Source organism: Echiichthys vipera, assembly GCF_963691815.1.
Source record: "Echiichthys vipera genome assembly, chromosome: 5".
Taxonomy (NCBI): Eukaryota; Metazoa; Chordata; class Actinopteri; order Perciformes; family Trachinidae; genus Echiichthys; species Echiichthys vipera.
In genome coordinates, this window is record NC_139830.1 from 1,509,600 (window position 1) to 1,525,705 (window position 16,106).

At 43.2% G+C, this 16,106-nt stretch overlaps 1 protein-coding gene across 1 annotated transcript in view; it reads right to left on the reverse strand.

Annotated features, from left to right (window-relative positions):
• Positions 1-221: 221 nt before the first annotated feature.
• Positions 222-16,106, reverse strand: part of dlc (deltaC) — a 17,524-nt gene continuing 1,639 nt past the window's right edge. The window contains exons 3-10 of the mRNA XM_083914605.1: positions 15,946-16,006; positions 14,961-15,218; positions 12,688-12,879; positions 11,238-11,407; positions 10,905-11,121; positions 2,661-3,405; positions 2,363-2,477; positions 222-1,345 (exon numbers count right to left, since the gene is read on the reverse strand). Of these exons, the coding sequence (XP_083770731.1) occupies positions 1,340-1,345; positions 2,363-2,477; positions 2,661-3,405; positions 10,905-11,121; positions 11,238-11,407; positions 12,688-12,879; positions 14,961-15,218; positions 15,946-16,006 (1,764 nt within the window). The 3' untranslated portion in view covers positions 222-1,339. The remainder of the gene's footprint in view (positions 1,346-2,362; positions 2,478-2,660; positions 3,406-10,904; positions 11,122-11,237; positions 11,408-12,687; positions 12,880-14,960; positions 15,219-15,945; positions 16,007-16,106) is intronic.

Genomic DNA, 16,106 nt, shown 5'->3' on the forward strand with positions numbered 1-16,106 from the left:
CCTCCGAGTCACTGGAGCGAGCGGGCGTCGTTATCGACAGCGTAGTTGATGAACGCAGCACTTTTGTTCTTTTTGATTCATAGAAAAATAAACTTTATAAACAGCTGTGGGGATAAAAAAAACAAGTAGAATCACAGGAGGACGACCTGGACCTTCACCCAGCCACCCGCGTTTGTATTTTTGAAACTGTCAAAGGTAGATTAGCTGTTCGTGAACTCCCGGGTTCACCTGAAACATCATTTAGACCATGGGTGTCAAAGTCAAGGCCCGGGGGCCAGATCCGGCCGGCGAATGAATGATCTCGGCCCCCGGGATGATATTTGATTAGTATTAGAACCGGCCCGCACGCCACAGCCGCCTCCTGGTGTTTTTCACGCACCAAAACTACATTACCCACAATGCAACGGTGGCCCGCGAACTCACTGCAGCAAGTGGGCCGCCTTGGCTTAATTATTCGTCTGACAGAGCCGTACAAAAATATTGGATTATTCATTTAATCATTAAATAAAATACGGTGCACTGTGTTTGGTCTTGGTTCAACAGGTTAAATGCATCATTTTAATGTGTTTTAATAAACATTGAACCAGTCCGGCCCTCGGCTTGTAGCTAATTTGTTTTTTTTTGGCCCTCTGATGTATTTGACTTTGACATCCCTGATTTAGACGTTCATCATCGGGGTTACACTCTGGGGTCGGGTTAGAAGAAGCTCCAGTGGATTTGAATGGGCTCATGAAGACAGGAAGTCCTGTTTGCAGGTTTTCACAAGAAGAGGCACTTCAGAGTTCGCAGGATGTGATTGTAAGGATGCTGCAGTTCTTCTATGTGATGCTTCACAGTTAAAAAGTCACAAACTGTCCAGTTCAGCTTTGAGACGCTACAAAGTTCACGTTGTTTGACCTAAAATAAAACGTTCCTGTGACCATTTTGATTGACATCATATCGAGAGATTGAACAGGAAACAGTCGCAAAACGGTGATTGGGAAGCACAGCTAAGGCACCAGCTAAGGTCTTTTTCCGATTGGTGGACGGTACCAATTCTTTACGTCCTCTCGATCCAAAGAAAATTTAGATATAAAGACAGAAATATTATATTAAGATTTAAAGTATAAAAAAAGATAAATAGTGCAAATGGCGCTGGACATTCACTAGTTCCTCTTTTCTCTCCTCCAGTCATTGTCATCCGGACATTGTCAATATCGAAGGAGTTTCTTTCCACTGAGCAGCTGTAATAAATATTAAATAAAGATAATGTGTGTAGAATAGATCCTCTGGGTTAACCGTCCTGGAAAGGAAACATTTCAGGTAAAAGTTCCTCCGCTGGTGGTCTGAAGACGGGAGGTTATACCTGAGACAAGACAGATAAACAGCGGTTAGTCATCAGCGTACGTGATGATTTTTCTGGGTCAAAGTTACAAAACGTGCCTTTATTTATAAAACAGGACGATGAATTTGGATCAAGACTTTAGTTTAAGACCCAGAGTCACATTTTAAAGCATGAATAAATAAAAAAAGTAACAAATGTTCCTCAAAATGAGCCTTTTAGGAACAAAATTATCACTTTTTAAACCCAAACTCAGGGTAAATTTCTTCCTTAAAACAAATAAAACTGTTTTGCTTTTATTCAGAGTAGTTGATTCTTCAAATGTTCTTGTGAAACTGAATCTTAAGGTTACATTTAATAACGTTATTAATTATTAACTCAACTCAGCAACATAATATTTCCTTATGTATGTGTTCAAATCAGCATTTGGACAAACATTTAAATGATAAAAACATCTCTGCACGCTCAGTCTCAGCGTAGCATTTCTTAACATTTGTGAAATATTATCTCGCTGCTGTAATATTGATAATAAACAACCCTGACAGCTGTTTGCAGGTATTTGAAATAAATAACTAGACTGTCCAACAAGGTGAATTTCTGTTATTGCCTGAACATTTTATAAATGTGTTTGAACTTAAAATAAAACTTTGTGCAAAACTTTGGATAAATGACTCAGTGATTATTTCAGCGTATTTCAAATCTATTTTATGCTGAATAGTTGTTTTACTGTTTGAATCCATATTTAGAAAATCTGAAGGCTGAGAGAGAGATATTGATAATTAACAGCACTGATTGCACAGCTGTTTGCAGTTATTGGAAATAAATAACTAGACCGTCCAACAAGGTGAATTTCTGTTATTGTCTGAGAGTAAACACAGCGTTCGATTCACTGAAACTTTATTTTCTAAAGAGCTGAAAAAGTCATTGATAAGTTTAACTTAAACCTGATAATGGGGAACTTAAAGCACAAAAAATTGATGTATCTCTTATGGACCAAAGTTCATAGAAAATGCACTTGTTTGTGTGTTTTTGTGTCCTTACCTCAGTAGCAAACACACACTGCTCAAACTGCTCTGGGATGATGAACACGGGGTGATATAAACTGTCCTTTGCAAAACTGAGAGGTGGGACAATGATGGACGAGTCACACTTCTTACTGTTAGAGAAAAAGAGAGAGAGGGTTGGTACCATGGCGACAACGAAGGTCTTGTTAGAAATACTTTAAAGGTGCACGAAATCTGGACGGATCAGATAACAGACGACAAACATGCAGCGACTCGTCTCCACATAACAGACAACAGACACACAGAGAACCATCAAACCATCATCACATCCTTACAGGTCAAACTTGTTTTTCGCCTTGAGCTGCTCGTCTCTCGCCAGGTTACAGTCGGCCATTTTGTTTTTAAAAATGGCCGCGTTATCACCGCCGTTCTCCACCAGCGCTGCATCCTTATTAGACACTTTGAGTTGTCCTCCCGGGAGGAGGAAGGCATCCTTCTCTCTCAGGCTGCCCAGTGGCGCCCCCGGTAAGCTCCCGTTATAGGGTCCACCCCCGCCGATAACAGCATTGCGGTTGTTCACCGCCTCCAGGTCGTTCTTCACCGACGTGGTCATGGCCATAAGCGCCCTGCCCCGGAGGAGCTGACGCAGAATGTGGACTGCGACGAAGACCAGCAGAGTCAGCGTCACCAGGCCGAGGGCAACAGCGGCAATCAGCGCAGGAGAGGCGTCATCGCTGATGGTTGCGGGTGGTGCTGTAGGCGGCATGGTGACGGAGTACTCGCAGCGTGCGCCCATGAAGCCCTGCGGACACTGGCACACGGGGCCGGTGAAGTGGGTGTAACACATGCCGCCGTTGTCACAGGGGAACTGGTCGCAGGGGCTGGTGCGCACGGAGCAGTCCTTGCTGGTGAAGCCAAGCGTGCACGTGCAGGTGAAGTCGTTGATGCCGTCGACGCAGGTGCCGGCGTTGCGGCAAGGGTTGCTGCCGCAGTCGTCAATGTTGGTCTCGCAGTGAGAGCCGGTGAAGCCGGTCCGACAGCGGCACATGACGCGATTCCCCAGGTCCAGACACTGAGCGCCTGCAGAGGGGAAGACACGGGAAGGTTTTAGTTGATGACAGGATGAAAAAAGACATATCACATAAAACAAATGCTGCATTTCCACTGCACCGGCTCTACTCCACTCGACTCTTTTGTTTTCCATGGATGATTCCTGGTACTTTTTTCTGGTACCACGTCGGTGGATACCAGAGGACAGAGCGATCTCTAAACACTGCAGACGTTTCTCTGTTTAGTTGCCGATAAAAGGCGTAAGGTGCAGGTTTTCCATTTTACGCTAAAATCAAAAATGTGTCTGTTTCTGGAGGTTCAAGTAAAGTCAAATGATCTGTTTAGTTATTTTATGCCAGATTAGATTACAAGGAAGTGAACAAAGGCGCAATAACGAGACCATAAATCGATTAATGGATAATAACCAATGTAATGCTTAAAAGATGCAAATTAAGTTTGAAACCATCAATGTAACATGACGCTCTCGAGTCTGTCTCACGGGTGTTTAGGGATCTAGACCTGTGGTGCTGCTGACACGGACAAAAAAGCTGTAACATTCAGAAAAAAATACAAAAACACAACGACTGTTAGCTCACGTTGAAAGACTCTATGAGGACTATTAAGAGGACACTTTCTTTCAGTGCATTTCAACGGGGACATTACAGAGTGAAACAGAAATGTTAAACACAGATTAGCGATTTTTTTATCAGTAGCACCGTGTAAACCAAAAAACAAAAAACAGAGGACCGGGGACGGAGCCTTGGGGGACGCCAGAGTGTCTCTGCCAGTCTGGACGGAATAAATGCCCTTCCAGAGAGTCTAAAACATCACACATGCATTAAGTATTGTTTATTTTAAATTAACTGCATCAAAAAAGTTCAACCATGAACTAAACTGATTCACTGGTTCTTTATTTACTTCAATTATTTTGTCAAGATTATGAAACCCTCACTTGGTTTGGCCGGGACTTCAGTCCTGCAAATATGTTTACTGACATTTACTGAGAAAGGAAAGAACAACACAAGGGGAGAGGATGGAGGACACTCGTCCTGCAGCGGCTGAACTTCTGGAGACGTTTAAACGGGTCAACATACTGACGCTCACACTGCGGGCTACAAACAAACTCTTAAATCAGCTCCATATTTGGTCATTCTGTGCAGCTGATGTGTTGCAACACTGCAAACAGAGCGGCGCTGCAACCAAACACTCACTGAGAGGCAGGAATGATTACAGATGAATGATAAGCAGGCGGCGGTTTCTACGCGCTAATGAAGACCTGAGGGACGACTGGAGGCTGGACCGGCATCCTCAGAGATGATAACAGAACGTTAATTGTAATGTTTAGTGATAAAGTTTTATTTTTATGATGCCAGTTGTGAGAGTGGAGCCGTCTGACCCTGATAATCTGCCCTCGTTAAGAAGAGAACGTCCGTCAGACACGAGGACAGGTGACTGGACAAAGTCTGAAAAGTCCTTCTGTCTTAACTCCGTTTGAAGTGTGTTTTATGAACATAATTTCCAAACTCAGTGGCATCAAAACGTTGTAAAAACATCCCCATTCATACACTTTCTAACACCAGTATTTCCTCTTTGTATTTCCAGTTTACCAAAACTACTTTACGGTTTACTGTTGAACTGTTTCCAAAGCATTTTCTCTTCCTTCCAGGCAACGTTTCACAATCAGCTTGCAGAAACTTGAACTTGCTGCTGATTGCTGATCTATCTAAACATGTTTTTTTAAAGGCATCCTCCTTCTTTTTAAACGGAAATTCAAAGCACTGTGAATTCATAAATTCAGCTCGGCACACTCCAAAGGGATTCAAAGAAACAAGAGGAAGTAATGACTGCTTGGAAGTCGGGACATTAATCTAAAACCGGTTTGTGTTCTTTGGAAAATGTTCAGCAGTGACGTCAAGAGAAAGCAATTTGTAGCAAATTAGTTAAACATGCCAAAACACCATCAGGGTACTTAGAAATGTTGGGTTTCGCAGGTGATGTGATGTTTTTAAAGTCTTCTGGCACGCAAAGAGGGGTAGCAATCCCTGAGAGAAATGAGCCGTGTGTCAGCGCGGCGCTGACGGATCTATCAGGCTGAGAACCGCTGCAAGAGCTGGACTCCTGCCCAGGACGAGTGCACCCAGGTAGAGACAGACAGACGGAGAGGCCTGAGAGTCTCCAGGGCTGCTGCTGCTCAGAAACAGGCTTGTTTACGGGCAACAATGAAGACAAACATGCTGGAGTCGACAGACGGAAAAGATAAGACATGTCGAGGCTCCTACGTGACAATCCAGGAGCTTATCTGCCTCCTCACACACACTCACACACATCTGATGAGAGGCTTTAAACCCAAACATCTCTGCGCACGTTTACTGGCAAACAACTGGGTATCGAAGCAATCAATCACAACTGAACTGAATCAATCTGTCACAATTTTATAGCAACGGTAACCTCAAACTATTTACGGTACTGTAGGTCATTCTTCGTCAGCTCAAACATGAACTCTTATCCGCTCCTTTCCTTCCTGACAATCTGAACAACACAGAAACATTAAGCTGCATCAACACAACTTCGTCCTGCACTCGCTGCAAAGTCACGGCTGAGGAACACGGCTGACCGTTCGTGAAAGCACGCCGAACCAACTGAGTAAAATGGCGGCGCTGGAAGATCCGCCTGCAGGGTCTCGGTCAGCTACAACAGCCGCGGAGAGAGAGTCGGGTATGAGATGTGCATTGAAACACATCCAACATTCATTCAACAGCATCACTCAGCTGGAGGATTGTGTCTGTCACTGTTCAAAGTCAATTAAATAGAAAGGATCCTTATGTGTTTCCTTATTTTTTCTGCTGTATCGAACTTGAACCAAACCGCAACTTTTGTGTGCCGTTACATCCCTCCTGAGGAATTTTCCAAGACGTGCTTTAAACTGTGTTAAATCTGTTTAACGTCGTAAAATCTGAGAGGAAAGTGTTTGGTATGGAGCTCAAAACTGTGACAGTCAAAGCTTTGACTTTGAAAATAAAGTGTGTCATTGACAGCTGACACCTTTATTTACTTATTTATTCCAGTTTTTAATGTCTGAGGGAGTAGAAAGAGCAAAGTTTATATATAATCTGTACACTTGGACGAGATTGTCGGCATGTTTAAATCCACCGAAGCGTCACAATGTTTTTATAAAAGATCAAATATGAGGAAACCGTCCAAATGTAATGTGCAGAAAACGTGCTTTATATGGTCATGGGAAATTTCGTGTTTATCATATTTGGACTTATTTAGTGATGTTATTTAATATGATGTGTAATGTTTATATTTGGTATGTTAAATATGAGCAATGATTGCAGAAATACGTCGTAATTTTCGGACGCTCCAGGCACCAGGTACCATAACTGCACAAACAGACGAGCATCAAAATCCAAACAGCGTCGGGTTTGATCGCAGTAAGTTTCTGACGTCAATTCTTTTTTACATAGAGCCTAATGTTAGCTACATTAGCTTAAGTTAGCTAACTGTTGTAGCTTAGAATGCAGATCGTATATTAAAAATTACAACCTTGCCAAACAGCGCCGGGTTTGATCGCAGTAGATAGTAGAGCCAATAGAGCCTAATGTTTGCTACATTAGCTAAAGTTAGCTAACTGTTGTTTCCCTCAGAATGCAAAAACAACAACCTTGCCTGTCATTTGACAACACACATATCTATAATGCGTCAATGAGTTTTATTTCCGATGCCAAAGCGGTTCCCGGTTCTACCTCCATAGTTTGCTCAACAACAGATTTGACTTTGAAAACTTCGGACACTGTTTTGGATAAAACTCGTCAGTGAAGCACGGGTTTTTTCTTTCACTCTCACATTAAAAGGTTGTTGACTCGAACAAGTTATCTAACATGGATAAGCTCCAACTTATTAGTCCTTGTTATGGAGTTATAGTGACCTTTGCACCAAGGTAATCACCTCCTTTATGTCGGGTCATTATCGTTATTAAGCTTAATAAAACAGAAAGTTAGTCATTCATTTATCACGTTGGAAACGTTTGGAAAAGTTCCAGTTTGGTTTGTTAGAAATTAGACTGTTGTTGTCTAAACTGTCCTCAGCTTTAATACAGATGCTAACGATGTTTCTCTCTTGTCGACTTGGGAACTGAGTCTGTACGAAGAATGACTGACTTGATCTTGCAGACGGATCAGCCGGTGTAACTGTCACTGCGGTAGTAATTGCGGCGTTCCACAGGGCTCAAGTCTTGGGCCACTTCTCTTGTATAATGCTACCAGGAGATATGCGATAAATGTATATATATAAATATATATATATATGCAGATGACACACAGCTTTACATCACTTATGCAAACTTAAACCCAAATGTGCCAATAGAGACAAATGCTCTTGATAAAGCCTGTGAATGTTCTCATTTGTCCAGGTCATCGTTGTCCTCAAAGCAATTTCAGTGAGGCCTCTTGGATGAGAGGTGAAACGTCTTCCTAGACAAATAACCAAGTCCAGTTGCTTTGGACTGAAATTGCTTTGAGGTTCTTAATAAAGACGACTAACGATTTATATCCTAAAACACAAATCTTCTGGTTGTTCCCTTTGGCTGTAACTCTTTGTTGTGGCCTCATTTAATCATCAAACCACCTTGTTCTCGTAAATACTTTGATATTGATTGACTAAATGATTAACTGACTGATAATCCACGGTTCATGATATGCAGGCGTTCAGCCGAGGTCACACAGCTGCAAAAAAAACAAACAATAAAGGCTTCACACTGAGGGGTTGTTGAAGCACAGGAATGGTTTCACAAACACAGGAATGTGCACACGGGTACGTTTCTGACGAACTGTGAGAAAATGTCACAGAAGAATTTCTCGAAACAACCTGCGGGAGGTGGATCCAGTCAAACAGGCGACAAGGCTGCGACTCAAAAAAGACTGAATTTCCTTCACACCGACAGTTCGAACCAAACTGGGTTAATGATTAGATAACGCAGAAGTATCAACACATGAAGATTTTCCACCAGCAGTAGTTGCAGGACACTTGTTCTGCAATCTGCTGATGATATCTACAGCGATTATATACGTTTAAACATCTGTACTTGTTGGTTTTAAGTCGTTTGCAGCTTCCTAAAAGTCGAGAACACGTCAGGTTGGACAATAATTCACCTTAATATCTCGCTCTCAGTCTGAGATTTCACCAGAACAACAGAGAAAGTTAGTCTCTCTTTGCCTCAGTCGACAAAGTCAGGAAAACCTTGGACTAATCCATTTTCTATTTTCTGCGTTCTATTAAAAGCAATCATCCGAAATGGTGACATTGTGGTTTGAAGGCATTAAACTGCGTTTCATAGGCAAGTAAACATCATTCTAATTAGTGATAACAACAAAGTGAAGCATTAATGGGTGCCACCCGCGGTTTTATAAAAGCTTTGTTGGCAAATAAAGAACCCTACAAACGTATTCAGTGGTTCAGTGAGAGCAACAACAACACTGTGAGTTCAATAAATCTGTGTTCATGCTCAGATTATTGTAATGTTGCAGCTCAACATGTTTGAATTTACAACGTTCCTCTATCTTATTTATAAATATGTTGTGTTAGCGTCAGATTTTGCTTTATGAGTATTGTTGCAAGCATACACTTGACAAATGAAGAACTTTAAACCTTGAACTCGACATACCGTACTTATCTAAGCCCTAAACTAAGCCCTTCAACACCATTCAAACATCTAATTCTCACGACTTGCAGCGAACAACCGTCCACCACGAAGCCAAGACTCTTAAGGCGCACTCACACTGTCCTTCCGCACCGGGCCAAAACAGGTTTTTAGGGTAGAGCCAAGTGCGTTTGACCAGTGTGAGTGCAACCACTCCGCACCTAGCTGCGGACATTTAACAACAACAACAATGGCGGCGAAAGGTTCACGTTGGTGTGATGCGGAGGTGGAGTGTTTACTGCAGATTTGGTCGATGAAAAGATTCAAAAACAGTCGACAAGACGCACAAAAACTCAGAGGTCTACGGAAAGATCTGGAAACAAAGCCACGCATCGCCATGACGTCATCAATGCGTGTGACGTGTTACGGCGTGATGACGTATAGGCAGCAAGAAGCATTCGCCGAGGCCCAGGTAGTGTGAGTACAAACGGGCCTGGAGGGGGGGACAAGGACCCTAAAGCACGGGGCACGGGACGGAGGCACAGTGGGAGTGCGCCCTAAGGATGCGTGGATATCTGGAGCTGGAGGAGGAACTGATTACATGCCGCCCGCCTCTCTGTCTGAACGTCTAGAAAGTCCCCAACTATCACAGAGTTGTATCAGCCGCCTCTGTTCAGCTTCACAACTTGTTTTTTAACTCACAAATCAAAGGCTCGGCTGTTGTTTTGTGTCTTCTGTAAAAAAACAAAAAGGAGAAGTAACCCGGCTGGCAAGTGCTGACAGGACCGTCCCCAAAAAAGATCTGACTGTGTTTCTTTAGACAATCCCTTCTTTTTTTAACCGTGATGCAGAATCTGATTATTTCAGACTTCCTTTCAGACTCAAAGATGATAAAAGACAGACTGGATGTTCATGATGACACTTTTGTATTAATTTCTTGCAAAATGTATTTAAATAATTAAATCTGCAGCTTCACAGACTTTTATCTCAATCCACAAAGTATTTTTTCTGATTTTAGAACTTTTAGTAACACACTTTTAGTGATTTTTTCTAAGTAAATTAAGCCTTTTGGAGCATTTAGAGGTTATTATACAACAAGGAAAACAACATCTTGTTTTAATAAACAAATACGTTTTATTACATTTTGGTTCTTTTAACAAAATTAAGTTGAACTGGCACTTCAGTAAAAGAACAAAAGTATCAGCATCAAATTACACTTAAAGTAAAAGCACTCAATAAACAGAATATATAAAAATATGTATTATTGTGTTATAATTATTGATGCATTTTTGTGTTCGTCACGTTTATGTTGCAGCTGGTAAAGAACGACCTAATTTAATTGTTTTAGATTTATTTAATATATATTACTTTACATAGTGCTGGGTAGCTTGCCCCCTCTAAAAAGCCTTTTATAAAATGTCTTTATTATACTTCTACTTAAGAAATGCCATGAATTAAGCTAATGTTAGCTAGTTTAGCTAATGTTAGCTGGTTTAGCTAACAGTAGAGTCAGCAACATCGTTTATGTTGTGTTGCTACTGTTACTGAAAGAAATTTGACCCATGGTAAATAAAGTCCTGCGATGTAGCCTCCAAACATGACAAGAGTAAGAATACACGTTAATGTTAGCTACGAAAATAAATGCTACACACATTAGCATGACTAATGGGCGCCACGCAGAAACTGGACACTCGATTGGTTCGATCAGCGGGACGGACTCAAAGCAAAGAAACATGATGAACTATCAGCTTCTTCTCTCAGATTAGATGAATATGAAATGCTTTGACCGGAAATTAAAGCGGTAAATTGAGTGTTTGAGTGGACCTTGACTATTTTGCGTGTGAAAGGATTGCAGTCAAATTAAATGAAGCAGGTCAGAGATGGTTCGTACCGTTAGCGCAGGGGTTGCTGCTGCATTTGTCGATCCTCTTCTCGCAGTTGGAGCCCGTGAACCCGCTCGGGCAGAGGCAGCTGTACCCACCGGCGACGTTCTCAACGCAGGTTCCTTTGTTAAAACACGGCCCGTCTGCGCACTTCATGGCGCTGATCTCGCAGTTCTTCCCGTAGAACCCTTGAGGGCACTCGCAAGAATAATCGTTCTCCAGATCCTGGAGGAAAGACGGGGGGGAGAAGTGTTTCGGTTGTGAAGTTATGTCTTTCTAACGGGTTCTGGGTTCTTAGATCTAGAAGTTGAACGAGTATCAGATCCGGTGCGCTGACTTACTTTGCAGCTGCCGCCGTTCTTGCAGGGGTTGCTGTCGCACTCGTTGGTCTCGACCTCGCAGTTTTGGCCGGTGAACCCGGGTCGACAGGTGCAGGTGTAGCTGCCTTGGCCGGTGTTGGTGCACGAAGCGTCGTTCTGGCACGGCTTGTGGTTGGTGCAGTAGTTCAGGTCTGGAGTTCAGAGAGCAACATAAAGGTCAGTCTAAACATCTTTTTATGGTTTCACTAAGAACTCTCACTAAAACAGAACACGTCTCTGATTTCCCATAGCGTTGAGTGTGACGCTGTTTGGATGAGCGACCGCGCAACTGTCCCGTTCTTAACAGGCGCCTTTTCAACAGGCACTGCGCTAACGCTAACCAGGAAGTGTCTATTGGAACTAGAATGACAGTGAGGTTGTGGCTACAGATGAGTTGGCATCTTTATTTAGCGTCCGACGTTAAAGAAATTCTAGCATTTCACCTTTTTTCTTATTCGCCCATATGCAGACGATACACCACTTTATGTTAAAGTGAAACCTGCTCACACAATAGTTTCATAATCTAGAAATTTGTATTTTTATATGTTTAAATGATGTGAAAATACAACTTTTTATTGTGAAACCATGCTCTTTGCTTTGACCCTGGTTATTGTGAAGTTTCTTTCCTTCTCTTCTTTGTTAAATAGAATTTCTATTTCATTAATTTATATAAAACTAATCCTACATCAACTGGCAATTAAATACAATTATTATCAATGTATAATTCTTGTATTTCAAATTCTACTTGCTGGTCTGAAAAAACAGGAGACAAATGATTAAATATAGGTGCACCGGTTTAGAAAAAAACATGTAACACATATGAGCTGAACACGACGACATGATCCTTAACGTTGTTTCTGTTCAGTTGCAGTAAAGCTTTGCCTTTGCAGCCACGTTTAGTAATCAAGCGTCTAATTCTCATTTAAAGCCCAATAATGAGCAGAACACAAACAGATGCAGGCAGTAAACCAGGTGACCATCTGAGAGAGCTGCAGGTGATGTGTGTGAACAAGAGGAGACTGAACATAAAAGACTGTGTTCTTATTGTTTCGGTCTACAAAGATCAATCAGAGGCGTATTTACAAATGTCATTTTAAATGGTTCACGGGTGAATTGGATCCTGAATTGCGGAGCGCTCATTCATCCTCATGCAAACAGATGTTTCTACATCCATTCATGGTGAATTGTGGGAGTGGAAATAAGGCGTTGTGCACATGCGCTCAGCTCCGCGGGGACTGAGATTTATTCAACACAAGCAGCTTCATAAACCTGACCGAAAGAATCCACATGCACACACAGATTTACTCGTGACTCTGCAGATTTCGAAGCACCTGACCCTTCATCATCTGTGTCTTTAAACTTAAATGAAATGCCAAAATGCTTCTCTCCGGTGTGTTTTTGAGGTGAGCGGGGGAGTGGAGCGGTCGCCCACCTTGGTCACAGTACAGGCCGCCCCATCCCTCCTTGCAGTTGCACTGCCACGGCTGCTGGCACGTCCCGTGGAGGCAGCCGGGGTGTCGGGCGCACTCGTCGCAGCGCTCGCCCTGCCAGCCCTGCCGGCACACGCACTCCCCCGGAGACTCGCAGAAGCCGTGCTCCTCGCTGCACCCCGCCGCACAGATGGCTGATGGGAGGGGGAGTCAAAGGAAGAGAGGGAAAGGGAGAAAGGGGGGAGGAAGAAGGAGAGAATATTACTATGAATGCATGCGAGGGAGCGTCTCATGTTCTTCGTTCAATCACAAAACAACCCCCCCCCTTCCTCCCCTCTGAGGGCCTCATACACACACACACACACACACACACACACACACACACTCCCCCTACAAGTGCTTGTTAAGTAGTGAGTGAAGCAGCTGGCGCGCACAACAAAAGCAACACATGCCGTCTCTTTTCACGCAAGGCAGCGCACATTAAGCTCCAGCGCGTGTCCCTGTTAAAACGGGCGGGCCGGGGGCCGACTGTTGAGCTAAAAACAAAAGGAGCAGACCTCAGGGGCCACACACACACACACACACACACACACACACACACACACACACACACACACACACACACACACACACACACACACACACACACACACACACACACACACACACACACACACACACACACACACACACACACACACACACACACACACACACACACACACACACACACACACACACACACACACACACACACACGCTGGATACAACAGAAGCTCTAAGATCTCTTTTTGTGTGTCCTCCACCAGCACCAGCGATGGCGTTGACAAATGCTTGACTTAACAATTTCAAGGCCACTGGACAAAAAAAATTAAGCGGCAAGGGTCTTCGCCCCCCCTCCCCTCCCCAAAAAAAAGTAATTGGTAGAAACGTTGAAAATGAAGGAAGGGGAGGAGGAGGAACACAACTGTAACTACCTCTTCCTCCTCCTCAGTGACTTTATAGATTAAAAAAACACCATAAAACAAGTTAAAGTCACCACAAACTCTTTGCTGAGCTCGACTCAGATATATGAACGTGACATCACGGCAGATAAAACACTTCCTGTTGTTTCTATCGCGTTTACGCCGAGACTTTATTCTATATAGAGTGTTAAAAAGCACTGAAGTGTTGAGTCAGAGGTGAAATAACATTCTTAATCTGGAAGAAACGCCACAACTGCAGTTAGCGCTCATGGCCACAGGGTTTTTCTTATTCGCACATATGCAGACGATACACAACTTTATATCAAAGTGAAGGCGTCTCTGATTTCTCATGCTAACCAGGAAGTGTCTATTGGAACTAGAATGACAGTGAGGTTATGGCTACAGATGAGTTGGCAGTGTGTGATGCTGTTTGGATGAGCGACCGAGCACTCGTCCCGTCGTTAACAGGCACGTTTTCAACAGGCACTGCGCTAACGCTAACCAGGAAGTGTCTATTGGAACTAGAATTACAGTGAGGTTATGGCTACAGATGAGTTGGCATCTTTAATTAGCGTCTGACGTTAAAAAGATTCTAGCATTTCACCTTTTTTCTTATTCGCCCATATGCAGACGACACACCCCTTTATATTAAAGTGAAGGCGTCTCTGATTTCTCGTAGCGTTGAGTGTGACGCTGTTTGGATGAGCGACCGAGCAATCGTCCCGTCGTTAACAGGCACGCTTTCAACAGGCACTGCGCTAACGCTAACCAGGAAGTGTCTATTGGAACTAGAATGACAGTGAGGTTATGGCTACGGATGAGTTGGCATCTTTATTTAGCGTCTGACGTTAAACAGATTCTAGCATTTCACCTTTTTTCTTATTCGCCCATATGCAGACGATACACCACTTTATATCAAAGTGAAGGCGTCTCTGATTTCTCATAGCGTTAAGTGTGACGTTGTTTGGATGAGCCTGAGCAATCGTCCCGTTGTTAACGGGCACGTTTTCAACAGGCACAGCGCTAACGCTAACCAGGAAGTGTCTATTGGAACTAGAATGACAGTGAGGTTGTGGCTACGGATGAGTTGGCATCTTTATTTAGCGTCTGACGTTAAAAAGATGCTAGCATTTCACCTTTTTTCTTATTCGCCCATATGCAGACGATACACCACTTTATATTATAACGTTAACACACAACATGCTGCTTTCTCTGGTTATTGTGCAGTTTCTGTCCTTCTTGACTCAATCACAGGTGGCGCCAAAGAAAAAGAAGAGGCTTAAAGGAGCGGAGACGCCGCCGATACTTACGGTCAGAGCAGTACTCGCCGCTCCAGCCCTCCAGGCAGCGACGGTTCCCTTCGTCGTCGCAGGTGTAGTGCCCGAAGGTGTCGTTGCGGGGCCGACAGTAGGCGGAGCAGGCGGCCCCGTGGTAGTGGTCGTTGCACACCACGTGGTAGGAGTAACGCAGCTCGCTCTGGTTGCCAAAGTGCACGTCCTGGGACCAGTCCTGCCCGACCGTCAGCCTGCGGCGGGTCGCCAGGCGGCTGATGAGGTTGTTCTGGTTCTCTGGGGGAACGAGGAGGAGAAAGACGGAGAGGATTCTTTATTTTCTAATCTCTTTTTACATCCCTTCATCTTTATAAAGTGTCTGTGATGACTTCAGATGAATCTGCAGGAAGTTGGAGATTTTACAGCAGGAAACAGCAAAGTTCTACTTCCTCACACGTGGGTTTCCTGTCCTCTCACTCATAAAGGTCAGCTGTCATTGAGGTTTCAGGATGAAGTGTTAAAAAGACACTTGAAACAGCATTTAACCGCTGTTTAGTAAATGCTTTCCCTTGTGTGTTGTTGTCTATGTTGCATTTGATTTACTCAGAGGTGATTTACTTGTTCAGGGGTCAACACACACACACACACACACACACACACACATTCACACACTTCCTTACATGTCACACGCTCACACTTTTGTTTTTTATCATTGTTCTTTTTATCATTGTTGCTAATAAACATATTTTGGCACAAGTTTATCGTATTTTTATGTCTTCTTCCTTTACAGTTCTTCATTTGTCATTGTTTTTAAATTTCTATGCATGTTTTAAAATTGTGCAAACAATGAAATTAAAAATAAAAGAAATGGAAACTGTCTCCGCCTGGTGGTGAAGCAGCCGCAGCAGCCGCAGTAACAGCAGCAGCAGCAGCAGCAGCCGCCGCCGCCGCAGCATCAGTATCAGTTTCAGTATCAGGAGTGTTATTGTTGTTGTTGTTGTTGTTGTTGTTGTTGCTGGTTTACCTGTCGACTCCAGTCCGGATGACTCTGCGTTCCAGGCTTCAATAATGAGCGAGAAAGTCCCCTGAGAAGAGCGAGAGCACATTTATTAATGCACAATCATGACATCTGTTTTATTTTATTTTTATTTTATTTATTTTATTATTGTTTGTTAATGATAAATT